The 27,124-nt window shown below is 41.8% G+C and overlaps 1 protein-coding gene across 2 annotated transcripts; it reads left to right on the forward strand.

Moving 5' to 3' along the window:
• RALA (RAS like proto-oncogene A) lies at positions 1-26,674 on the forward strand. 2 transcript variants are annotated; one of them, XM_048951262.1, is made up of 5 exons: positions 1-114; positions 16,902-17,054; positions 18,037-18,245; positions 21,546-21,720; positions 24,938-26,674. In XM_048951262.1, exons 2-5 carry the CDS (start codon positions 16,941-16,943, stop codon positions 25,058-25,060), a joined length of 621 nt encoding a protein of 206 aa, XP_048807219.1. In that variant the 5' UTR covers positions 1-114; positions 16,902-16,940; the 3' UTR covers positions 25,061-26,674. The 2 variants fall into 2 exon arrangements, with proteins under 2 accessions (XP_048807219.1, XP_048807220.1); XM_048951263.1 differs by lacking the exon at positions 1-114 and adding an exon at positions 193-380.
• Positions 26,675-27,124: the final 450 nt, after the last annotated feature.

The raw sequence follows: 27,124 nt of genomic DNA on the forward strand, positions 1-27,124 counted from the left end.
CCCGCCCCTCGTCCCGCCGCTGGCCGAGCGCGGGGGCGGTGCCAGGGCTCCGCTCCGCGCCCCGCCCGGCCCCGCCCGCCTCACTCGCTCCTCCGGCGGGCAGCCCGGCCGCAGGTGAGCTGGGAGAAGCGAACGGGAAGGGTGGGGGGAGCTGCGGTCCGTCAGGGGCCGGCGCCTGTTCCTAGCGACGGCGGGGGAGCGCCGCGGCCCGGCCCCTCAGCTGTATCCTCTTGGGCTCGGCGCGGCCGTGGGGAGAGGCCTGGGGGCCGCCGGGTGCTGCGGGTGCTCCGGGTGCTCGGCTCGTGTTGCCGCCCTGCGGCTGGGGGCGTCGGGAGGAGCGCTGCGAGGGCCGGGAGAGGCGGCTTTCTGCCAGACAAAAGGTGCGGAGCGAGTTCCCCAAATCAAGGCGGCTCTTGGCTCCTCGGGTTGATCGGGAGTTGGGGATTTTAGTGGCGACTGGTGGCTCCCACGCCTTCCCTCTGGTTGAGCGTCTTTCGGAATGAAGGTGTGAAGTGGGCCGTGTCCGCCCCTGGAGTCACCCGTGGAGATGTCTGCGTCCGTGCCGCGTGTCTGCCTTGTGGCATCGCTGTGCTGCCCTGGCAGAAAGCACTCGTTGGTTCCCTGGCTCGAAGTGACCCTAAGCTTTACCTCTTCTTCTTAGCCTGCTTACTCATCTAATAGCTCAATATTTGGGTTCTGGGAACTTGTGAGCATTCATGGAAGGGCTGTATAATCTATAGGTTCTTGGTGCAGGGTTTAATCCCTTTCATCCATGCTCGTGAGAGTTAAGCTTTTTTGTTGTTTTCTTTTCCCACCGACATTCAAGTGATAAAAATTAAAAATAAAGTGGCTTGATCTCACACAGAACAGTCCAAAAAGCATCCAGACCTCTGCATGAGAAGTCAGTTGTGGGGTTAAATATGCTGTGTTACTGAATGGCAGACCACAGTCAGGTTTACTTCTCTAAACACAGTTGTGTTCTTAACCACCACTAAGCCATGCATCGACATCCTTGCAAATATCTTTAAAGGGGGTTTCCCTGAAACAGGAATGTTCTGTCCATGGTGAGCCTTTACTCCTGTTAGATTTCGAGTGCATCTGACTTGGAGGATAAAATTGCTGAAGCAGAGGATGTTCCAGCTTAGAACCTGGTGTATTCCAGTCACTGGGAGTCACAAACAGTAATGTAGGTATGGCGTCTTGTTACTTAAAAAGTTGTTGAGGCAAACATCTCGGCTAATTGCCACCGGCATTGTTTGTCCTGCAGCTTCTCAATTGGAGAAAAAATAATTGTATGAGGAAAAAAAATCATGTAGCTCTTTGATTAGGTTTGTTTGTTTTGCCAACCAGGAGAGTGCTATAGGATATGGTGGCCCTGGGAGTAAGCTACTGATCACATGCATGGTGTGTTCTGGGCAGGAAGCTCCTCACCCCCTCAGGAGTGTTTACAGCCAAATTCCAGTGAACTCCTAGTACCTCCCAGCTATTGAAATTACTTAGAATCTAAATTGAGATGTGTACCAAACGAGGCAGTTTGGTATGCTAGTGACAGTATTCTAATGAATACATTACAACCTGCCCACATCACACTTTCAATTACCAGGTGGCTGTTTTAAGGCTCTTTCCTTTGTAATGAAGAATGGATGTGATGAAGGAAGGAAATAGAACAGTTGGTACAATTAGTGCAAATCTACTGGACATTCTGCAAAACGTTGTGTGAATTTCTAAGGGAAGAAATTGTTATATGTTGTTATTCTACCTGTTGCAGAAAACCAGCTCAGGATAGTTGTGAAATGTTACTGGTGAAGTATGCGGAATCTGAAGTGTCCAGTCCTTGTGGATGTGAAGAGCTCAGAGTCCCTTAAACTGGAGCAAATCTGGTTTGCAGACAGACCAAGGAATTGTTAAATCCTGTTTTGCTTCTTAGCACGTTTCCTTAACAAGTTGGAGTTGGAGCGAGCACCTGCCAACCAAGGGTTTGTTGGTGGTCACTGCTGTGTGTCCAGGATTTTTGGTAGGCGTGAACCCATGTATCCAAAGGGCTGGGCAAGAAGGTTGAGTCTTAGGAGCTTTCCACAGCAGTAAAATCCATTTTAGAAATTCCTACGGAAACAAACAAAACAGTACTGGACTTAGGGGTGGATGCAGATGGGAAAGAAATGCCATAAAAGCTAAGTAATGCTGCTGTAGAACTTCTTGATGGAAGAGAATTGGTTGCACATAGGGTGACTTAGTCATTATTGCTCATGTTTTGCTTAGGATTAGTTTGGCGTCATCAAAATCCCCAGCACCGCTGGGGCATAGAATGGTGTGCTGTGCACAAAGGGGAAAGATGGAGAAACAGGTGTGTAGGAGATGGTAGACAATGTAAAGAGGAAGTATAATGAAAAAGTCACTGTAGAGAATTCAAAAGAAGCTATGCTGTAAGCAATTTATAATGGTAATACAGAAGGGAGCCAAGAATGCAAAAAAGGTAGCACGCACAAGACAGAGTGGGTTGTATAGTAACTCAGCAGTCATTACCTAGTGGAATAGATGATGCTTATTCTGTGATATTGGCTCCTTAGTTCATGTGATTACATTATAGATGAAATTCCTACCCGTACAGCTCATTTAATACACTGTATTTTTTTCTCCAACAGAAAGTTTATTACCTCATCATTTGATGCGTCACTGTGGGAATGCTTGGTGCAGAGTGGCCCACACAATTTCATTAAAAACTGGCATGTAAATACACTGTATGACCAAATGAGTACTTCTGGAAATCAAAAAAGATGTGGTTCTGCAAAGGAGCTTTGCACCTGTGCTTAGTGGGTGGGTAGCAAGGAGCTGCCATGCGCTCAGGCCCTGCTTCATGCATCGTTTTACTCCAGAGTCCTCTTGTCCTCTTCTGTGTCACTGTTAGACTCAATCTTTAACTCTGATTCTTGTCTCCCGCTGTCTGAGAATACTTATGTGTAACACCCACATGTAGGCAAGCAGAAATGTTTCCATCAACATTAAGTAGAGTGTGGTAAACATGGAAGTCTTCCAAACGTGGAGGTCCTACTCAAAACAAGGAAAGCCATCTATGCACTGTGTTGTCCTTTTGCTAGTTCTCCTCTTGAATGAAGCGCATCCAGCAGCACAGAGGAAAGCTAACCTTGCATTTCAAGCCTGTAGCAGGGTAGTCTGGTATCCAGCGTGGCACAGTAGACCTGTGCTCTCCTTAAAGGGCATTTGTTTAGCTGGAATTAACAACTTCCATACCTTTCCCTATGGAATTTATTTCAGACTTCAAAATGAAGTAACCGGTACAGACAGGAAAGCAGCATTACTGAGCAGTGCAATGTGCCCAGTGATGTCTGTCACGTTGGAAGCACCGCTGGCTTGTCAAGTGGTGCCGTGGAGAGTGTTTGAGATGATGGGCATGAAGGCTCAACTTGAAGCATGGGTGGGAGAAGCTTGTTCTTAACTATATCAGTATTACTGCAGAGGTCAAAGTAAGCAAATTCAGGAGCTGAATGAAAGTAATTACTGTGTGGCTGAGCTTTTTTTGGTAGGATAGTACCTTTTTACACAGTTTTTAGGCAGTTGACCACTTAATTCCACTTTTGCATATAACGTGCGAATTAAACTTCATTCCAAGCACCAGGTTTCTTGGATTTTAAGGAATAATGCTTTAAATCACACATTCTAACATCTGGTTTCTATAAGGTCAAAATCTGTACTTAACAACAGCTAACTTGAGAGTTCATTGCAGTGCTTCAGTGACTGGTCCTGTGTGGCCATCACCAGTGGCTCATTGGACCTTCTTGTACCTTCAATCCTCTGACTTCTGCATTTTTGAAATGGTCACTGCTTTTTAACTGTACAGTACATCTTTTGGGTTTTTTTTAGCTAAGGAAATTCATGCTGCAATATCAGTGTTGCAGCACTAGTCTGTGTGAGTTTGAATTGCTAAGGCCTCCTTTCTTCCTGCTCCTGTTGTGTATTTTTTCCCTGCTGCTGATCAGGCATAATGGCCGTGAGATTCCTGCTCATTCATATGCACTGCAGTTATGGTATATAATAACACAAAAGAACTTAGCCTGGGAAGAAAGCATAAGAGTCTGGATTTTGGGCTGCGTGGTCACTCAGAATTTGAAGAGCAGGTGCTGTTGGGCTAAGTACCAGAAATGGCTTTCTTTTGAGCAAGTTCACCTTCTAAAATTATTAAGAACTTCGTGTTGCAGTGAAAAGGGACGTCTGCATATAACTTCAGTATTTTGCATATAACTTTCAGTATTTTGAAATGCAGGGTGAAATTGTGATGTTTTAGAGTACCAGAGAAGGAAGATGTGCAGCGCGACTTGTTGAGATGCATAAAATGGTATTACTGGATTGTTTTTCCCTGTTAATTGAAGATTGCAGTAAGAACAATAATAGGTTTAAGAAAGCTGCTAGTCTGAATTACTACTTTGGTTTGTGTCGTTACTAATTTAGTTTTAACTATAGTGCGACGTAAGGAACCATTTTTAGAACAATCCATTTAGAAATACAGTGGCATTTATTTCAGGGATACTTAAAAAGTGCCAAGTTACCTGAATGATGTCTTTCAGCTGCTTCACTCTTTCAGAGGAGAACTTGTCTTGCAGTCGTGGCTGTGGGCTGGAGCTGTTGCTGCCCTTTGGACTTGGCAGGGTTGTGTTCTAAACCTTAATTCGAGTTATATCTCAGTCTTGTTTAAATCTTGTTGTGATAACAACTTAGATCTTAAGTTGTGATCTATGCTGTTTACCCTTCTGCTACCGCTTTGAAGAAGGAAGAAGCCTGCTTTTAACCAGCACGTCTTCACCATCTCTAAGGACCCTATGCAGACATTGCTAACCAGCATTGCCTGCGTTCAGAACTAGGTGGGTTATGAGCTGTAGATGGATGATGTGCTGAGGCCCACAGGTGGTGATGCACAAAGTATTTTACACAAACCTATCCATGTATTACCATGCAACTGGCTTCCTGTCAGCCACAAACTTTGAGTGGGCATCTATAGTTATTAGCTTTACTGGTGGGTTTATGGTCACAGTTACACCTAAAAATAATTTTGTAGGGCAATCACTGGTCACCAAAATGCTGCTGTTTCTCAGCAGCTCTTTGTTCAGCTACCAGAGACTGGGATATGAACTGCTTTTTTTTTTTTTTTTTATGATACAAATAGCTTGGGAGAGTCCTGTGGTTTTGTTTTTGATGGTGGCTTTGTTTGCTTTGCTTTTGGGAAACTTTGCTAGCCTGTTAACATACTTGGTCTTGCCAGCTAATTGTTGACTTGGTGCATGTGGAACTTTTGTAGGAGGAAAGCTTATGTGACTGTGTTCTGTTTTTAATTGAATGAAGGTTAACCAACATCTGTTTTATTTTCTGTCTTGCAAGTGTTTGTGCTTAACAGCTTTAGGAGTCAAAAGGGGTAGAAGAATGAAATTATCCAGTAAAGACATTCTGTATAAGACATAGAAGTTAGAAATGAGTTCACATGTGCAGCATGCACAGTTTGAGTATTTTGAAGAACATTGTGAAACGATATTAGAACAAGTGAGTTTGTCTGCAGTTTGGCCAATTGGAAGAAAATAATCTTCTGTTTGATAAACAAAGTTTTGTATTGTAGTCTTTCTAAGTTGTTTTTTGTTTGTTTTTAACAAACTGAGGAAAAAGTAGTTACTGGAGGAGAAACTGAAGGAGAAACAATTTTGTAACCAAATGCTGGTGTTTTATGTTTAACAGAAATGTGAGCAGTGAGGTACAACATAATACAGCGCCGAAAAGGCTATGGCTAACTCAGGCTGCTGTAGTTACTCTTGGATTTGTCAGCAATTTGAAGGAAAGATTTTCAGGGAAGTGTTTTTGTCAACAGATTATGGTCCTTCCTGCTGGCTGCTATCTGGCAACAACAGGAGTGAGTTATAACACAAGAAACTTGTCCAGAGTGTATGCAATATTCAGCCTGTACGTGTATTGAGGAAAAAGGCTGTGGAGTTAGATTCTGACTCTGCAGACCTGACACTATTGGAGATTACTGCAGCTGAATTGAAAGCATTCAAATGATCAGCTAGAAGTACAATGTTTTTGCAAGTCGTCAGTAGTGAGGGTTTTTCAGGCCAGGGGAAATCCTATGTTACACTGTGCTGTATTGAGAGGATATTAGGTCACATACTGCCGACTGGAATTTACAAGTTCAAGGAAATGCAGTTCACACTTGGGCAGTGTTTAGTGTTGCAGCGTGTGTAGAATTAATTTGGTTAAATGTAGATGAAGATACCAGATTTCTCTGTAGGCAGACTTCTCTGGTACTTCTCTGGAAAGGCTGACCTTGAAAATAGGCTGCGTATAGCCTGTGGCTGCTACTGGAATGCCATGTAGCTCTTACGTTGTGTGGCTGACCTGAGGAAGAGAGCCTGAGACCCACCTAGAGGTGTATACCTTTACCTAGAGATGTATACCATCTTTACTGGTGGCTTTTCTAAGGTTTCTTGAATTTGGGATGTGACTGCAAAATTAATTCTACACTGGCACTTTGTGTGGAAAGTGGCAAATTGACCTGAGTACTTAAAACTTCATAAGAAGTTCATGAACCAGACGCTGTATTTCTAGTGGCTGAGTGTTTTGTGATATGTTAAATAGCCATTAGCTGCCGTGTGTCATACAACTGGCAAGCATGTATCGACCAAAAAGCAATTAGTTGGGTCTTTTAAATCTACTGGATGGATTCTTGCTAAGTTTTCAAATGGTAGACCTAATAGTTGTAGAATAAACAATATCTATAATTGGAAGGGATCAGACTCAGTGGTGTTTCAACTTTGTGAATGCTGGATTAACATGCAGCATCAGGTCTGTAACTGCTTTGTATTTGAATCACCTGCTCAAAAGGTTAATTGCAAGTCCTCATGTGTTTGCAAACCGGTCTCTTTGAGTCATCCATATCAAATCCTTCTGCCATGAATAAAACAGAAAAACAAACAGGATTTTAGGAAGAGCAAGTTGCACAGTGTGGAGTGTTAACAGGAGAGGGAGAAGATACTGAAGAAAATATGGCTGCAAAATTAATGCTTTTACTGTATCATCAGGAAAGAACATGTGCATGTTTGTAAATGAGTGATACCACATGTGACCAAGCCATGAAAGGACTGAAGTTACTTATTTTGCCAAGTTGGATTTCACCAGTGACATTTATTTACTGCAGCTGGATGATTCCTTGGAGGAGTAAAAGGAATGTGGAGTCTTGAAATGCAAAATGCAGCATACTCTTCTTTTGGTCGGTTCAGTTTGGCTGGTGTGCTGGCACAGCTTTCCACAAGGAAACCTGCTTCTTGCAGGTGCCACTTGTTTCAAGACTTCTCTTTATCAAGTTGACTTTTCTGCCTAGAGAGCAGTGAAGCTGTTTGGCTGGAGCATCAGGTTAGTGAGTGGGGATTTCACATTGTCTTTTTTGGCCTTAAAAAAGGCTGTACTGATAACTGCTTTTTCTAGAAAATGAACATCTGATGTTCTGAACTTCTGAATAAAGAAGTACTGGATTGTTAACAATGAATGCGATACTTATGGTAGAGAAAATGTGTATTTATGGACCTGTACTAGCAAACCTGTATATTTCAAATACAAATGTCAAATGTCAAATTCAAATGTCTTTTGGAAGCTTTCTTCAGACTTTGTTTAAACGCTTTACTTTGTCACGCCAAAAATGCTTGCATTTAAATCTTTTTGAAACACGTTCAATAGATATTGAAGGGTAAATGTACAAGGACAAGAAAGGCACACTGTTGGGATTTGAGATTTCTTTTGAAATATGGTTGGGAAAAAAAAGCTATTTAAAAAGTACTGAACATGCTGTGAGCAACGTCCTGAAGCAGAGCTCTTTAACTGCTTTTAAAAGTGCAGTGCTCATGCTGCAAATTCTGGCGTAGAGCCTTCGAGAGAACTCCATTTTTGCTTTCCAGAGTAGCTGAAAAGCAGCAGTTCTTTGCAAGTGTGTATGATGTATTGACTTGTCCCAGTCAAAATCTTGGTTTTTAGTACGCTTTATTGCACCTGAAATGCAGGGTGAAAATACCCCTGGCTCGTATGTTTTGGGTGGCACGAATCGAACGATGCTCACAAAGTGTTTCCCTTGGTTGGCCTTCAGTTGTTGATTCTGTTAGTAAAATCTATCCATGGAGGCAATGCCTTATCACTTACGTTTATCTCAAGGTGGGAAAAGTTGTCTTTATTTGCTGTGGAAATGCTGAGTACAATTCAGTATTAGCAGCTGTTCTACATAGTGTCTCCCATGATTGAAAATTGACTTCTGCTGAGATACTTAATTACAAGTGTTTGGTATGGAAAGCTGCTTCTCTTTATGTCCCCCTCTTCAGTCTTACCCTTTTCTTCCTCCTTAGTTCTTGCTTATGCATTCTTGTGCATCGTCTTTCCTGGATTAACCTCTGCAAGTTCTCTGACCCTAGCATGGATGAGTGTGAGAGACTAGTTAGCAAAATGTCTGTGCAGTCTTGTACCATGGCTGCTGTTACAGTTTAAGCTCTTCTTATGGTAAATTAAACTATATCGGAACAAACACCTTAATACTCGAAATTAAACATGCAAAAGTGTGGGTTTGTATTGCCCAGGTAGCCAGAAAGTCTAACGGCCTCCTGACTTGTCTCACAAACAGTGTTGCAGGGAAGGAACATGGTGAGGCTGCACCTGGAGTACCGTGCAAGAAAGACATTGAGGCCCTGGAATGTGTCCAGAGAAGAACAGTGAAGCTGATGAGGGGCCTGGAGCACAGGTCTTATGAGGAGCAGCTGAGGGAGCTGGGATTGTTCAGTCTGGAGAAGAGGAGGGAGACTGTAGCCCTCTTTACGGATACGTGAAGGGAGGTTGTGGGGGGTGGAGGTCAGCCTCTTCTCTTGTGTAATTCGTGATAGGACTAGAATGGGTGGCCTCAAGTTGTGCCAGGGGAGGTTCAGGAAAAATTAGGATAAGTTTCTTCTCTGAAGGAGTGGTAAGATGCTGGAAAGGTCTGCTCAGGGAGATGGGTGAGTTACTGTCCCTGGGAGCACTCAAGAAACATTTAGACGTAGTGCTTAGGAACATGACTTATATGGGGGAATATTGTTGGTAGGTGTGTGGTTGGACTAGCAGATGATCTTGGAGGTCTTTTCCAGCACTGGAGATTCTAAGGGAAGGCAGGGCATTTACATTTCATGTTAAAGCAGCTCTTCAGTCCTGTTCCCTCGGTGATTGGAATAGGGTACCAGCCAGGTACTGAACTGGACTCTGTTGTAAATATGTATTTTACTACAATTACTTCACAGCGTAACTTCAATTGTAGTATGAAAACGAGCCTGCTCTTGGTTTCAACTGAAGTGCTATGCTTGAGTCTGCTTTTTTTTCCCCTCTGATCTTTGGCTCTGTCCAGGTAAACTATTCCAGATGTTCCATGGTAGCCATTACATAGCTTATAAAAGATGAGGAATCTTCAGCAGGTACTAAATAGCTGAGGAACCCTGTAACGCTTGCATTGTTCTTCAGCGATGTCTGTAGGCTGGAGCAAACAGTCCAGCTTTTCCCTCGGGTGTGTTTTCTTATTTGTGAGTGGTGCCAGCAAGCTTGTTGAGATCTGTCCTAAAGCCTGTGGAGGTTGGTTTTTGTCCAGACTTCTGAGCTGCTTTCTCACCTAGTTGTTTCTAACATCAGTGCTGTCAGATAGGTGAGGATGGGAATACTGGTCATACGTAGCAGCGCTGCAGCCGTGCAGTTGGGTTCATTTGTGTGTTTTGTTAGCAGTTTATGTGGATGGTGATACAGCTTGTTCATTTTCAGTACTCTGGAGGGTTTAAAATTTGATTGTGTTCCAGAATGCTTCTGCTGTTCAGTCCATCAAGGCTTTTCTGTGCCGTTCCATATCGGTTTCAAGAAGTGTTTGTGGAGATGCCTCCTGAGAAATCTGCTTGCAGGATGCTTAGAGGGTTTTTGGGAACAAAATGCTGAAGTTCAGAAATGTGGTATGCATATCTAGTCTCATTGTAGAAGCTGCTGCTCAATTCCCAGCTGTGGCCAAAGCTGGCATCAAGGCCTGGTGGGAGCCTTGGCTGCAGCAAGGCTGTGAGCTTGGTCACTGCCTGCTTGTGGTTGAGTGACTGCTTGGGGGGAACTCGATGCGTGTGGTGATGCCTTTAAGCATAGTGCTGCTGCCATGTGAGGGGCTGCTGTTCTCTATAGCAGCCTGATATAATTTTTGGAATGGATTGGGCCTCAGTTGCTTGATGAGGAGTTGTTGATAACGAAGTTGACTCTCCTGTTTTCAGTGTCTGAGTGTAGTTACAGCTCTAAGCTATTGGGAAGCTGGGAAATAGGGGTCTCTTGCCTGAGGATGTTTCCTACTGCTGAGAGATTGATCTGAAATCAGTTTTCTGTTCTTTACTGTCCTTAGTAGAAGTATTAGGAACCTCAGTAAGTTTGTTTTGTGGGCGTGGGGGAGATACATGCCTCTCATGGTGAGCATTAGGCAGCTTTGGAAAGAAGGGTTCTTACTGAAACTTGAATATGGTTTGGCTGCTTGTTGAAGTCATGGGAAACTGAATCCAAATTCTCAGTTTGTGTCAAAGGATTATTTTTAGGAGAGGACTTATTGTGGCAGTGTTTCTAACTTCTTCTGAGGTACAGGCTCGGAATACCTGTTTTTTTGTCTAATGGAGCTAGTTATTTCCAGGGTTTGATAGAAAATTTGAGTTTGATTTCCTCTTTCTTTAAGCTGCTACTAAGTTTAGAGTGATGATGTAATTTTTGAAGTGCTTGTTCCACCTTAATACGATACTGACGTTACTTTGTGCTGAGCTGAACAGATGTTGCATGTTTAAACTGCAATAAAAACACAAATCAAACTTGAGACATGGGGTGTTGCTTATTAGAGTGATGCTGATCTAACCTAAAAAGACTCCTTACTCTCCAGGTCTTAAAACAGCTGGCAGTGTGCTATATCCTCATGTGTCTTGCCTGTTCCTAGGTCGTGGGGTGTTTCTGCTGATGTGGTTCGAATACTGTAATTGCAACCAGCTGTTGGGAGGGATGACTGACTAGGCTCTGTTTGCCTGGATTTGCCTCCTTCCTTGTCAAGGAACAATTTTGTTGCAGGAATATCTCAGTCATTCCTGAGTTGTCTTCCAGATGATCTGCATCCAGTACCATAGTCAGTGCTTGATCTTTTTTGACCCATTCGTTTTGAAGTGTGATTTTGCTGCCGTTAACTGAGCTGAAGCTACTGGACTCGATAAGAAACGAACTAACTGGATGAAAGCGTGATGTTTTAATAATAAATAAGACTAAATTTCTTGATGGTCCCTAGGGAAATGAAACGTAGTCAGTCTTTTTTATCATTGCTTCTCTGTTTTTTCCCCAGAATCTGAACTTTTGTCACTTGTAAGGCATATGAAACCTCAGATTAGTGAGTCACTTTGCAGGAGAATTTGAGAAACTGGGCAATATTGACATTTACTTTGGGACTGTTGAGTCGCAGTCGATTTTCACTTTAAAAGGAAATAAAGAAGTTACAGCTAATGTTTCTGGTGTGATACTTTAAACGAAGCTTAAAGTACATAATAACATAATAATAGGTCTTAGTTTAAAAAAGAGAAGTTAGTTCAGGAGGTTTCCATTATTATTGTTCAGTAAGCAATTGGTAAATATTTTGCCTTTCGGGAGGTATTCCAGGCAAAGCATTCTAATTGTAGTTCTTGATATCATACCCATAGCTCGTGTATTTCAGTGAAATCACTTGTGTTCCTCCAAATTTGTTGAATTTTAGAGGAATGGGTGGGAAAACAACAAAATCAGGTGCTGTGACGTGTAAGTTGTTACTGATGCTCTCTATGTGAAACAGTCCTCAGTGCTCATCATAGAAGTGAGAGGGTAATAAACTTAATGTTACCATCCTGCAAATCTGTACATAATTTTCCCTTAAAGAGAACAGAAGCAAAGGAATTGGAGTTCAGTTTTGATGTCACAGTGTTATGAAGGCTATAAAACTACTAATAGTAAGAAACTGTTTTGTAGTTGAGGGAAGACACCACTATCCCTTCTTATTAACTGGAATCTAGTATGCTAACTGTACCAATTATCTTCAAACACAGAGCTGTGTTGAACCAGTCTCCTTCACACAAATGCCTGCAGCAAATGAAAGTTCTCCCGTTAAGGACAAGTGCATTTTCACAAAGCCTGCATTCAGCCTTATGTACAGCAGTGCAGAAATTGCCAGCTGAATTCGTGCCTGTGATGACGTGACTTAGTGTAATGTTTCTCCTTCCCTGGTCTGCGCTCATTGAGATTGCGTTCATGAGACTCCAGAGGGATCAAAATGGACAGCGTAACTTCTTGACCCCTTTTAGTCAGTTTCCCTTGAAAATAAGGCCAACTGATCATATGATCTACTCTTCCTTAATTTTTGGATTGTTGGCCAGGGTCAGGTACATTCTGGCAGGAGTAGACGCCTTGGATCTGATTGTTCACTAAGTTTGCTGAGTATTTGCTGCTAGCTAAAGGGAGATCTGTATCAGTGCTCCTTGTGAAGGAAAAGATGCAATGTGAGCTAGACATCCATTTATTTAAGCTGGTACACAGTCGGCCATGTTTGCACATCTGTAAGAATGCTTTGGATAGTTGTTTTGGAGCACGTTATTCTGTAAGAATTAATTTCCAAAGAGAATCTGAGAATTTGGATGACAGACACTTGCAGCGGGGAGATCAGAAATTACAACTTTGTTTTTTTTTCCACTGTCAGACATTTGCAAAGATATCTGGCCATAAAACCTTGTCCCTGGAGTTGAAAACCTCTCTTTGTACTGGTACCTGCTCGTCCTACTTGTGCTTGTGAATCTGGATAGCTGCTCCATGCTTCAAGACTTTATACAAGAGTTAATATGATGCAAACATGCGTAGCTTCCTTGTTCAGGTCCCTCTACAGGAACACTCTCCTGTTTGTTGCTCTGGTGGCTGGAGCTGCCTGCCATGTTTAGATCCAGTGGGCACACAGTGTTTCTTCAACAGAGGGCCTGCTGTGCAAGGTGTGCAGCTCTGGGAGAGTTAGCATTACGACAGGTAGCTGCTGGTCGCTTGAGAGAGACACATTTTACACATCCAGCTACAAGTTCCTTTTGCTAAGCCGAGTGATCTTAGGTTGTTTTTCTCCCTACTCTTCATCCTTTGGAATAGATTTCTGCAGCTGGACTGTTGTGGCTGATGCTAACACGAATTCTAGTTGGTTCTCCTTCAGTTCCTCTGTAATCTAAGCCCACCCTAACCTGCCCTACATCAATGATCCTGGCTCCAGCTGGAAGCCTGCCGTGAGACAGAACGCAGAACTGGGGTGAGCACTTATCTGCGTGCAGATAATGAGCAGCTGTAGGGGTGTGCAGAACTCACTTCAGCTGAGCAGCCACTGAGACACATCTATTTGTGCATTTCTGTGCTCGTACATGTTGTGAAGGGCAGTTTCCTAGGAGCTTATCTGCAGCATAGGTGAGGAGAGATCCATGGTGGTGGTTAGACAGCTCTCACCCTTCAAGTGAAGATATGGGAGTACATTGTCGAGCCAGTTAAGCTTTCACTTCTCTTACGGCTTGTTAGACTACGCAAAGAACTGTTTAAAAATAAACTGGTCTATCTCATCAGCTTTATTGCTGGGTGGGGATTACCAGTGGGTGTGGTAAACAGCTGACCTGTATGGATGGATTACACAGCTATTGACAGCACCCTGCTTATCTCTTTGAGCTCCGCTGCTGTGTCGTAACGTGGGGCTCTGCTGCAGGTCAGCCTGTTTGTCTTTGGAACTCAAAACAGTTTTTTAGTGTCAAGATGGAAAAAATAAATCGCGCTACAACAAAATATGGAAGTGTACTTTTTTGACCTACACACAACAGCATTCTTGCCACGCTCTGCCAGTTTTATCAGAGTAGAACAACCAAGAAAACAGATATGAGCAAAACTTGTATTTTTTTATGAACGCAAAGAAGGCTACATGAATTAAGGATAGGAAAATTTGCTTTGCATCTTGCATACTGTACTGTTAAAATTGGAAGCTATGATCCACTCTGCTTTAAAAGGCAGACTGGAAAAGGTAGGGTATGTGGCAGTAACATCACTTTTGAGGTCTGTGTTCTCTCAAGTGCTGTATGTGCTGTAGGGCAGTCTCTGGATTGAATGCCACTTGCACAGAATCTTGTTCAGTTTGTAGCTTGTTGCTTGGTCTTTTCTACTTTCCCATTCAGCAGGCCTGAATTTGCCAGTCTTGTATCTTTGTTGGATTGTGAAGAACTTGAAAGCAAACTGACCTCACCGAGCCTCCTCCCACCACAAAGTGGGGTGGAGTATTGGTGACAAGCTTATCTTTCAGATTTGAAATGGAGTAGCATGAAGTGTAGCTCTCTTTGATATCTCACTGGGATGCTGTCCACTGATGGTTATTGATGTCCTGATGACTGGTTGGGTCAGGTTTTTCTTAATTCTGGGTTTTTCTTTCACTTTGTCTCTTACGCTTCTTTGAAAAGATGTTATCAGGGCTTCTGAAAATGATCGCCTGCCACAAGATCTTAGAAGAACGTTCAGTGGAAAGAAGCATCTTCACTAACTTGACTGCTTATAAGGATCTTTCTGTTTGTCAGCTGGACAGAGAACAAGTGGCAGCTAATTGTATGCTGGAATCCTGCTGGCTGAATTGGAGCTTCTCATAGAATAGGAGCATTCCCATTGATCAGTCTACCTAAAGATTACAGGTTAATTTACAACAAGTGTAACGGTGAAACGTGACTCACATATTAGAGCAAATGGTGGTATTGATCTTGCAGAGACACATCTGACAGCGGTCCTGCTGAATTCATTTGAATTTCCTGCACTGTTGATGTTCATGTGGAAGAATACTCTGCTTTGTTGCTCAGTAGAATTGGTGTGGCCAGACCTGTGTGTGCTGGTGCTTCAGTATTTGTGCATCCAAGGCTATTTATTGCAATGTAAACTTGTCAAAATTAGCTCTGGTCAGTTGCTGGTTCAGAGGAGTGCTTCTATGTATTATTTGTATGAAACACACGTTACAAAGAAAGTAGGCACAACTTTTGGTATACGTTCTTTTCTCTTTAGAGCAAAATGCAAAAGCAGAACGATATGGAGTAGTTCAAAATGTGCTGTAGTGGGTTGAAAATGTACCCAGCTTGGAGTTATTTTCATGTTCTCATGCTCCCTCTTGAGTAAAAAGAAAGCAGTGGCTCTTCTTAAGCTTCAGTGACCAAAACCCAGTTTTGTTTTGTTCTTGAGCTCCATTAAAAAAAAAAAACTGTAATGTAACGTTAGTTATGTTTCTCTGCTACGTGTCTGTAATTAGTGCAGCAGCTCATTCGTGCTCATTTCACTTGGATAACCCTTTTGGAAGAAACAAGTTAAGCCATTCAGTGCATTTTCAGAGTTCTTTGACAGCGTAATAGGCAGCGTTACTGTTGTGATCCAGAGTTCTTCATGTAGATTTCTTCTGCGCTTATCTTTAATTGCAGGAAGGATTGGTTCAGTCTTTAATGACATTTCAGTCAGCATGCTTTTCTATGTGAGTGCCTCACTGCTGACAAAAATATGTTCTCAGCTAAGGGCTTTGGTGTAAGTTTCAAGGAAATTGTTGTTCTTGATGTTCCAGTTGTTTGATTTGCACACCATGGTGATTCACAGTGCAGGAGAACGTAATTTTAGTGCGAGACTGTCAGAAGTAAAGGCATCTGATTAGTGAGCTGTGTTATTGTCTGATAGTTCTGTGTGTAACCTGCGTTGCCATGTGAGTGCTTTCTGAGCTTTCTTGTCAACTGTTTGGTTCTGTTGCTGTTGTGGATGTGCTGTGTATTTACATCCTCTGTAACACAGAAGTCATTTTGGACATTAGAGCTTTTGACCTTAATCTCTGGAGGAAGGGGATGCTGACGAGATTTTAAGCATTCTTGTAAATCTGTGCAGAGACTTTCCTGCGTTTTTGAGGCAGAATGTTTTGCCTTTAAACACAAATACAGTAATGCTATTATTGGGATAGGGAAGGAATGAAAGGAAGGCGAGGGATGAGAACAGTTGGGGTTCTGCTAAAAACCATGTGATTTAAAAACAGAAAACCCAAAATCTGACGGGATTATTTCCTGTATACGTGCACATGCACATTAGAGCGTGTGTGGGAACGAACTGTGACAGAGCCCTGTAATATTGCCGAGGTGCAGGCTGTGTTTGTCCAAGCAGCTGTGGGACTAGAAGAGCTGTTGTGGTACGTTGGGTAACTGTGTTTGTAGTCTGCAGAGACAAGTTGGTTCTTTGCACTCTGCCTCACCTAGATTGTTCTTTCAGTTCCTGATTGACCTGCAGAAACAGGTTGTTTTTAGGATTGAAATGACACACTTGCCTGATTTTCTCTGAAAAAGTGCATGAAACCAATCCTTGTTGATGCTACTGTTGTCCCAGTGCCTGCTATTTGAGCTGGAAATTCCTTCAAATGTCTGTTTTTCCCTGCAGCTGCCATATCTCACGCTTTCTTGTGTTGACTCACTGTGATTTCCTTTCTACAATTCTTTCTTAGTAAACTAAGAGGAATTCCTGCCAAATGCCATGTTGCTAACAGAAACCATCACATACCAAAATGTAAATCTTTCTCCCTAATTGTTGTTGGATGCTGTGAACCTGTGCCCTTTGCAGATGGTGATGGCTTTCTTGCCACCAAAAAAAAGAAAGATGAGCTTGTTGTAATTTGCAGAATGATTTCCAGTAAGAAGTGGTTTTCAGTGAAGGTAACAGAACTGAAACCTAAATATCTCTAAATCTGAGCTGTGCAGGGATTTGAAATGAATGCATTTAAAACACTGCATGTGGGAAGGGGAGAACTAATGAAGCAATGTTTTTTCTTCTAGGTTTTCGTTTCATACCTGTGAATTTTCTGTAATCCAAAGATGGCAGCAAATAAGCCTAAGGGGCAGAATTCGCTGGCTTTACATAAAGTCATCATGGTGGGAAGTGGTGGTGTAGGAAAATCTGCTTTAACACTACAGTTTATGTATGATGAGGTAAGAATGTCCCCTATAAATTATCCCGTGTGACATCTGTTATGTAGTGTTGTTACTTAAGCATTAATTGGTACAGTTATTTTCTGGAGAGGTCTAAATGTATATGATGTACAAATGTCAACTATTAAATTGAGCACAAATATTTTTGCACTGACACAGGCTGTCCAGAGTGTGGGCACCTCATCCCTGCAAGTGTTCAAGGCCAGGTTGAATGGGGCCATGGGCAACCTAATTTATTGGGAGGTGTCCCTGCCCTCAGCGTGGGGATTGGAACAGGGTGGGCTTTTTAAGGTCCCTTCTAACCCAAACTGACTTTGAAATTCTGAGTTTTTTCCTTTAGAGACACCTGTCAATATGTAAATATGCCTTTTTTTCCCTCCCCCTTGATTTTTAGGCAATTAGTGATTGTAGAGCTTGCTCCTTTAGAGTATATTTTCACATTGGCTACTAGACCTGTTAAAGCTTCAGTACTGAAACTCAAAGCTTCTTTGCTTCAGGAAGTTTTTGGGTGACCAATTTTTTTCCTTTTTTTATGTTGCTGTTGAAGAAAAAAAAATCTTATTTCCCTACTTTTTTTTGTCAGTGAAAGTCATTCTTTTTGACTAAGAAATGGAAGCTCTGCCTTCAGTGTCCCTTAAAAATCGATATTAAATATACTCAGAAATGTCTGATACTGTAATGAAATGCAGCCAGATGCTGTGCTTAACCAAAAGCAGACACTTGGTGCACGGCCACTGGTGTTTTTCAGTTCCTTTTAAAATTTCCTTGTAATGGCTGAAAAAAATAAAATCCCGTAAGTGGTTTGGGTTGATGGGGAGCCTGCTTTTAGCTATGTTGAATAACTTGGGTATTTCATGTAGTCTAAATACATGGGCTTGCTTATTATTGTGACCATGTGAAATGTTTGTTATATCCATAAAGAAAATAGATGCATTTGCCCTGCGCAGACCTGGTTTTCAAACAGTAACATTTTTGGTTCTAGTTTGTAGAAGATTATGAGCCCACCAAAGCTGACAGCTACAGGAAAAAGGTGGTTCTGGATGGGGAAGAGGTCCAAATTGATATATTGGACACAGCAGGGCAGGAGGACTATGCTGCAATTAGAGACAACTACTTCCGAAGTGGAGAAGGCTTTCTTTGCGTTTTCTCTATTACAGAGCTGGAGTCATTTGCAGCTACTGCAGATTTCAGGTAGGTTACAAGGCAAGTTATTGTAATTATAGTGAGGTTCTTATAATTTTTTGTTTTGCAGTGTCATTGGTAGTCCAGAATAGATGACTGTAGTCACGTTACTTTGAATAGATGCCTAACCATACCTTTATTATCTTTGTGCCACTTCAGATATCTTTGCTGCTCTGCTTCTGAATGCCAAAGCGATGACTGCAACAGAGCAGATGCCTTTTGTAAATCAGTGTTGCTTTACACTTACACTACAGTGCAAAGAATCATGTTTGTGAATAGGCAGCCTCTCCAGTGCTGAGTACTGACGGACAGCCATCTCCTAATGCTGCTGACTGCACTATCTGTTACAAACCAGATGCCACTGGTTTCTTGGCCACCTGGGCGCACACTGTTTGTTCATATTCAGCCAGCTGTCAGCTAACATGCTTGAATCCTTTTGGCCCATGTGGCTTTTGCCAGCCACTCTGCTCCAAGTCTGTAGTGATGCATGGGATTACTGTTACTGAAATGCTGGACCCGGTCTTTTCGTTCTCATGCGATAGGCCTCGGCTCATCCAGCCACCTCTGTGGTGCCTTCCAGCTCTCAGGAAGATCGACTCTTCCTCCCAGCTTGATGTCATCTGCAAACTTACTGTGGGTGCACTCGATCTCCTTGTCCAGATTGTTAATAAAGACATTAAACAAGGCTGGCTCCAGCACTCACTGCTCTGGAACGTCACTCATACTGGTCGCCAGTTGGATTTAGCTCCATTCACCACCACTCTCTGGGCCTGGCCCTCCAACCAGTTTTATTCAGCCAGCAAAGAATGTACCTATCCAAAGCACGGCTGCTAGCTTCTGCAGGAGGGTACAGAGGGAGGCAGAGTCAAAGGCTTTAACAAAATCTTTGTAGATCACATCCACAGCCTCTCTCCTTTGTCAACTAGGTGTGGATGAGGATTTAATAGGCCAGTTGTTTTCTTTATTTTTCAAGTGTTTTTCAAGCATGCAAGGTATTAAGACCCTTGTAATGGTAAGAGATTTAGACAGCATCATATTATGTGTATTTAAATTTGCTTGAGAGCCTGTTTAAAACACTCATCCCTCCACGTATCTACAAAGAAAAAAAATCTCATTGCTATATAATATTACAGTAAAAAAGTCACCACTCCCCCAAAATTTTAGCAGTTCAAAGTTAAGCAAAATTGGAGGGAGATAATATAAAAGGAAATGATCTGCATCTCGTTGAAATAAGCGTTCTTAGAGATGCTATCATAGCTCAGGTTAATTAGGACTAAGTATAGAATACATTTAAAATCTTCTGTAAGGGTGGAGGAGGAGTTATGGAGAGGGGAGAAAGAAAGCTTGTCCCCTTCTGGTGTGTGTTTGGTTTTTTTTCTTAGTTTCCTTTTCTCAGTATGTGAGTGTATGTATTTGTGTCTTTAAAGAGGGAGAGAGGAGCCCAGACTGATTTACAGGCTTATGCTACTTATGGCAGTCCTGGAGGGCTGGTTAGTGTGGCTGAGCTCTGGAGTGCAAAATGGCTTCAGAGGCCCTCTTCCATCCTCTGTGAATCTAGAAAGAAGTCCTGTTTTTTAAGCCAGGGTGAGTGCTGACAGTATGTATGCTGAAACAGGAAAGAAGTGGAAGAAAAAAAAGCCCTTTGATGCAGAGATTAAAACTCTGCCCAGTACAATTCTTAAAGTGCTTTTCAGGTTGTTTTTGAAACTACTGAAGCCTAAGTGCTACAATAGGCCTCATAACAATGTATTCTTCCTGCTCTGTGTAAAAATACCCTGTGTCTCCTGGAAGGTTCAGTTAAAATACCTTTGGCATTGTTGACTAGCCTGAGATGATACCACTTAAGAGACAGATGCAAAAGAAAATGACTGAAGAAGAATTTGGACATTTTAGTGTTCCCATAGAATTTCGTTCTCCTTGAGTGGCATCAGCAGAGCTGTTCATATCGCTATCTTCGATGGGTTTTCCAGGGGGCTCTGAAATGCCATCGTTTTTTTAGGTAATTTTTTTTCCAATAGAAGGCACATCTGCTAGGACATTTTTAAATATTTGAAAGGCGATTTGATAAAATGTGTTCTTGCTTTGAGAAGAGGCTCCAGAGAATGTAAGTCTTAGGCTTCCATCTGGTATATGTAGTCTTTTATCTGAAAGTCTTATTCTAACGCATTCTGTCATTGTTGCACTGAATCCTGGTGTTTTCACTCATCCTAATCCACTGGCTATTCAAGCTACTTAATATCTGCAAGCACAGGTGCAACACTTGCTCTATTGAGCAGGGAGGGAAGGAATGTTACTTTAATTACATCTGAGAGATGAATGTGGTGTTACAGGCTGCCTCCAATGCATATCTGTTGGTTTAAAAGAAAAGAGAAGCTAACTCAACAAAACCAAATGCTACAAAAAGGAAAACATCTCACAGCAACAAGAGGATTCTGATGTGTGCCCAATCAAAGGATAGTTACAGGATCAGTTGACTCTTCCCACTTTCTTTCTGTTCCACGTGAAATCTGCTGATAGGCTTCACCTCAGCCAGAAAAGGGAATGTGGTTCTTTGTGCTTCTTGTTGATCTTCAGAAACTGTTCCACGATGGAGGGCTAAATTTCATTGCTAACTTTGTACAGCTTTCTGAGGCAAAAGAGAGAATGCTTGTCTTCCAGGAGCAATGTTCTTCAGATGGATGTGCCAAAGCATTTGTAGTACTTTATACTGTAGGTTCTGTTTATAAATTTAAACTCTTCATTGTTGTGATTCAGACAGGATCTTTCCTTAAACATCTGATGTATGTGCAACTTGTTATCCTTACGCTGGCTTATAACTGCATTAAGATCTTTGTAGGGGCTGCATATAAGTGACTTCAGAAAGATTCCTGAAAGGAGGAGATTTTTCTCTTGTTAAGCTTATTACCTAATTAGTGAATTTCATCAGCTTTAAAAGTGGCACAAAAAAAAAAAGTCGAGTGTAAGAATGTAGTCTGGGTATACTAAAAAATGCGATTGCTAATAATAATAAAATGCAGTGAGAAATAGTGTCAAGTAATATCTTCAATAAAAGGAGAACTGTATTAGTTTAAATTCTCACCTGTTCTACTTTGCTTAATCTGTTACTGATTCATCTTCCTTCCTGGAAGACTGGCTGTCTTGGTTTAAGATGTTGCTGCTATGCAAGCTTCATAAAAAGAGTGAGTGAGTATAAAAGGAATAGGATGGAGGAGTGTTTAAATCCGCATTCTTATTTTTGTGTTCTAAGAACAGTACTCCAGAAAGTACTCCATAAAGTAATTTATTTTTTGCTTTTCTATTTTTCTCTAGGGAGCAGATCTTAAGAGTAAAAGAAGATGAGAATGTTCCTTTTTTGCTAGTAGGTAACAAATCAGATTTGGAAGATAAAAGGCAAGTTTCTATAGAAGAAGCAAAAAACAGAGCTGACCAGTGGAATGTTAACTATGTGGAAACTTCTGCAAAAACACGAGCCAATGTTGACAAGGTAATGACTTGCCTCGTAACTCACCTAATAATAAAACAATCTCTGTCAGTTTTTACTTTATATCTGTCTTCTATGGGTCATAGCCTACATGTTCAAGTTATTTTAGCCTCTTTACTTGGGGGGGGGGTGGATCTTAAAACAAATGCTTTTCTCCTGTAGCTTGTGATGAGTGCATGACTAAGTTGCTTAATATGAAACAGTGAAACAGTGAGCGTGCATAGGCATAGCAAGCTATCACATCCTAAACTGTGATGGGTTAAGTCATTAGACAAGACCTTTTATTGTTAAAAAGTTACTGAGGCAATTGTGTTAGCCTTGTCTTCTTGTGTTTTCTGGAAGATAAAACTGCTTGTAGACAGTGAGAATGCTGTCTGAGGAATAAAATGGCTTAGAAAACCAAGGGAGGGATTGGAATCCTGTCTACCCTCGTCTAACCACGTGCCTGTGTGTTGTGTCGATGAAGAATGGATTTACTCTTTTAGGTTCTAAATGGCCCAGAAGTGCCTCCAGAGCTTTTTGGGATAAAGCCTGGATCAGAAGGTCATAAGAAAGCACAAAGATGATAAATTACTGATTAGCTCTAAGTATTTCACTTGCATCTTGAGAAGGCAGGACTTCTTGAAACACAGCATTTGGAATAACTGTCAGCCTTGTAGACTGAAAAAGTAATAGGTATCTGGCAAAAGTGAGAAGCTTAGTTTAAAGTGCAGATTTTTTTCTTTCAGACCTCTTGATAGACTTGATGACCCAGAAATTTTCTAATGTAAATGCTTACATATGAGTAGTTGAAGCATAAAGCAGTAATAGGAGTACTGTTTTGCAATAACTTAAACTTTGCTGTTGTCATCTGTCAGTTGTCATTGTGAACAAATGGATTGTTCAGTGCTAAAGTAAAAATGTCATGCTGTTCTGCAGGGAACATTAAGTCAATTAAATGCAGAGCAGTTCAGTTGCTTTTAGTTTTGGTGCATAATTGCAGTTAACATCCACCTGTTTCAGTCTTGCAGAAATTCTGAGGTCGTCCAAATCTGTTTCATCACCCTTTAGCAGCAGGGGGGCAAAAGTAAATATTTTTAAGATATATAACCAATAACTTTTGCATTCACATGATAGGCTACTAAAGAGCTCAGGGCTTCTTTTTGGAACAGGTGGCATTACGGACCCAGATTGATATGTACTACATAGAGTTCTGATTTGAAGATCTGTAAATGAGTCATAGAATGGCTTGGGTTGGAAGGGACCTCAAAGATCATGTGGTTCCCATCCCCTTCCTACAGGCAGGTTTGCCAGCCATTAAATCGGGCACTAGGTCAGGCTGCCCATCCAAACTGGCTGTGAACACCTCCAGGGATTGGGCATCTGCAACATCTCTGGGCAACCTTTTCCAGCACCTCATCACCCTCTGGTTAAAAAATTTCTCCCTGATATCTAATCCTTCTTCCTTCTTTTAGTTTAAAACCATTCCTCCTTATCCTACCGCTGTCTGCCCATGCAAAAAGTTGATTGCCCTCCTGTTCATAAGCTCCCTTTAAGTATTGAAAGGTCACAGTGAGTTCTCCCCTGATCCGTCTCTTCTCTAGGCTGAATAAGCCCAGCTTCTTTAACCTCTCTTCCTCAGAGAGATGCTCCGGCCCTTTGATCATCTTCATGGCCTCCCTTTGGACCTGTTTCAAAATGTCCACATCTTTCTTGAGCTGTGGGCCCCGGACCTGGATGTGGTGCTCAAGATGGGGTCTCACAAGAGCAGAGTAGGAAGGCACCCTCACTCTGCTGGCCACTCCTCTTTTGATGCAGCCCAGGAGATACCATTGGCCTTCTGGGCTGCAAGCACACACTGCTGACTTCTGTTAGGTTTTTTATCTACCAGAACCCTGAAGTCCTTCTCAGCAGGGCTGCTCCCAAGGAGGCTTTGTTGGCCCTAGTGAATACCAGGTATTAGTTACTTGTTTTCTTAAAGCATCTGAAGTTACAGGGTTAATTATATGAACTTAAGTTAGCATTCTATAAAAAATTGTTCTTTTCTAAATTCCAGAAGGGTGGGCTTGAGATTTCACTCAATCTGGTAACAACAGTAAGCAAAGGAAGATTTTCTCACACTAGGTTACGTATCCCAGATGCTGTGATACAGTGCCAGGCTTAAGCAAGCTGACAGTTGCAGCATACCATTAATAGAGGTTTAAGTAAAGCAAGCAATTTCAACATGTACTATCCTAAAGGCAGTTGTATTTTTTGATGGAGACACATAGTTGCATTGATTTTCCTCATGTCCTCTGTAATGGAAGTTCATGCTTTTGCTGCGGTCGATATGAGATTAGTGTGATTGCAGATAAAAATACCTGCTGTGTTCTTACAGAAGAGCTTTTCAGTCCTTGCACTGTCTGTGCTGCATAGAAATGGATCAAGCCCCCTGACAGATCAGGAGGGGAGTCTTCCTGGTGGAGAAGTTTTAGAACTGTTCAAATGATCTCCTATGATAACAGAGATGAAACAGTTCTTTTCTGTAGCCCTCTCTAAGGCAAGATTGTCTTAATGAATGAAGTAACTTAAGGCTCCTGTCATAGGCCTTAGCTTACAGTCTTTCCTCTCTTAAATGAGTCATTGATACGTCTCCAACTTCTGTTTCCTACTTGATAATAATGAAGTTTATGCACACTTTGAGATACCTAATCTGAAAATAGCTGATGTAGTTGTATGGTTGATAACCCGTGTTTAAAGGGAATGCTAATTCATTTTTTCTGCACTTTTTGTTTAGATTTGCATCATGGGGCACAGTGACTGTGAAATGTTTAGTGTGTGCTACTGGAACTAATGGTGGCAGTGCTTCAATCTTTGCAGTTCATCACTGAATAGTCTCAAAATGTAAACTGATTTCCCTGAGTCTCCTCAGGGTAAGATGTAAGATGTAGATAGGAAATGGGGGCAAAAATAAAACCCCAGATAGCGATATGAGTCTTGCTTTAATTCTTCTGACAAGGTTCATAAGCAAACAGCAGAAGCTAGTTGAACTACAGGTACCATGAAAGAAGCAGATGTGCATCGCCTGGACTTGGCCTTGAAAACCAGTGAGAGATTTGTTGGGTTAGTCTTTGTTTGCTCTGACTGATGATGTGTAACTGATTGTATTCTCACCACCAGAAGTAGATGTCATCAGTGATAACCTGAAGTAACTCAGAGGTCTGATGGTGTTTTGGCATTTACGTTCTTCCATCTTTTCCAGGTGTTTTTTGATTTGATGAGAGAAATTAGAGCCAGAAAAATGGAGGACAGCAAAGAGAAGAATGGAAAGAAGAAAAGAAAAAGCCTAGCTAAGAGGATCAGAGAAAGATGTTGCATTTTATAATCAAAACCCCGAATTCCTTTCCTACTTTGACCATACTAATAAAAAACCATAATTTATCAGCATGCCATTGAAGGCTCAAGTGACTGAAATTACTCTAACATGTTGGAAATTGTAATGTACCACTAAAAGCATGAATTGGAGCTGCACTGAAAGTCAAATTCACTGAAAAAGATTGATGTGGCTTCAAGAGAAGCAAACCATTTCATGATCGCCTACCTTCTCACATTTCTTCTGAATGTAGTGTTTCATGGGGAGTCTTTTCTTTATCAGTAAACGGGGGGAAATATTACTTTGTGGTTTCTTGTAAAGCATACTTTTTTATCATTGATAATTGTCACTTTGTCTTGTCTTTCGTTGCCTTGAAAATTCCAGTTGTGAACGTGATACCTAACAGGAGGTGGTTTTGCCATGGAGTTGTGCAAATCAGGAAAGAATAATGTACATGCCAACAGTTATGCTGAGGAAAATTCGACGTGGCTCCACATTACCTGATTAACCTACAAGAGTGATGTAATCTTCTACATTGAAGCATTTGAACATGCCTTAATTTTAAAACCTAAAATAGCAGGTTGCTTAGTCAAGGGTGTATTTTCAGCTTGTTGCATGGAGACTCTCCCTGTGCATCAGTGCGAGCCTGCCCTCTCAGTAGAGTGCAGTTCCATGAATGATCTCGCTAACTAGCTGTCTGCTAGCGGTGTCTGTTCTTCAGATGTGTGCCATCCTATGGTTTTGTGAATAATACAGAGCATATTCAGTCATCTGTAGCTTGGTGAACTATATGGCATCTTATAGCTGAAAGGTCAGAATACGTGCAAGATGGAAGTCAAAAGCCTGTGGCACATCCGAGCCTGGAATGGCTGCTTAGAACTTAACGTACTGATACTTTGAAGCTTCCCTGTGCAAGTAGATGTTTGTCTAGGTGTTCCTTGGGTTTTAACTCCCTGGAGTAGGGTGGGGTGGAGCTGATTCAGTAGCGCTGCTGTATTTTGAGTTAAGATGTTGTCTGGAAATTCCAGTGCCATCGGTTAATTTCTTTTGTGCTCCTGACACTCAGCTGCAGGAACACAGTGTGTTATGCTGAAGCTCGCTGCAGGTTTTGTACTGTTTAGTCTACTTTATGTTGATTTTAAAATGGGGAACACTGTAGCTACTTTTTCTAGTTAATGTTGATATTAAACAATCAAAGATGCTTTTGCAATACAGAAACATTTACCGTGGACATCCAAAATCCCCAAACAAAATGTACTGCCTCAGTTGCTTCAGAATAGCAGGAATACCTGCACGTGGTGAGTGTGCTGCATCTTAACTAAAAATATACCAGAGGGTTTGAGGGTTTTGGACTCCTCTGGGGCAAGGTGGGCTGGATCAATTCCACAAACTGTTACACTTTTTATACATGTGTAAGCCTATAACTGACAGTTTAAAATGTGCTCAAGCAAACTAGGTAACAAATATTTAACTTTCATGCTAACAGACATTCTAGGGGCTCAAGTCTTAGAAGTTATCTTTGTCACGTTAAATATTTATCAGTAGGAATTTTGTATGTGTGTTAGTAGACTGCCAAGTGCAGAATTAAAGTTACTCATGTAACTATGGCAAATGAGCCAGACATCACCTTCCTGTGTACTCATTTTGGTCTACTTAGCCAGGGAGTCTAACCACTAACATTGTGACTTTGCTTTGGAATCTGTCTGCTGGGAGCTGAGGTGTTATGAAGCCACCAGACATATGAAACTTGTCTCGGCTGATGCCTTACCCTGTCCTTTTCTTTGCTATTTGAGCCATTCAAAGATGAATAAACTTCCACTTTTTTTAAATACGCGTGCAGTGTTTCTTGATGAGCACCGTGTGTGTTATGTCACTTTGCTGTAGTTGAGAGCAGTTGTCAAGCAGTTAAACTGAAATATTCCAGAGGTCTTTTTAGTGTATGCGAACAAAACAAAATTGTAGATTACATTTAACTAGTCTGATTAAAAAATCCACTTTGTGAAAGCTGAGACTACGCATGTGCTCCCTTCTATCCAGTGCTGATTGGACCCTGCTTGCTATACCAGGGGATGTCAG

This window comes from Lagopus muta, chromosome 7 (genome assembly GCF_023343835.1).
Source record: "Lagopus muta isolate bLagMut1 chromosome 7, bLagMut1 primary, whole genome shotgun sequence".
Lineage (NCBI taxonomy): Eukaryota > Metazoa > Chordata > Aves > Galliformes > Phasianidae > Lagopus > Lagopus muta.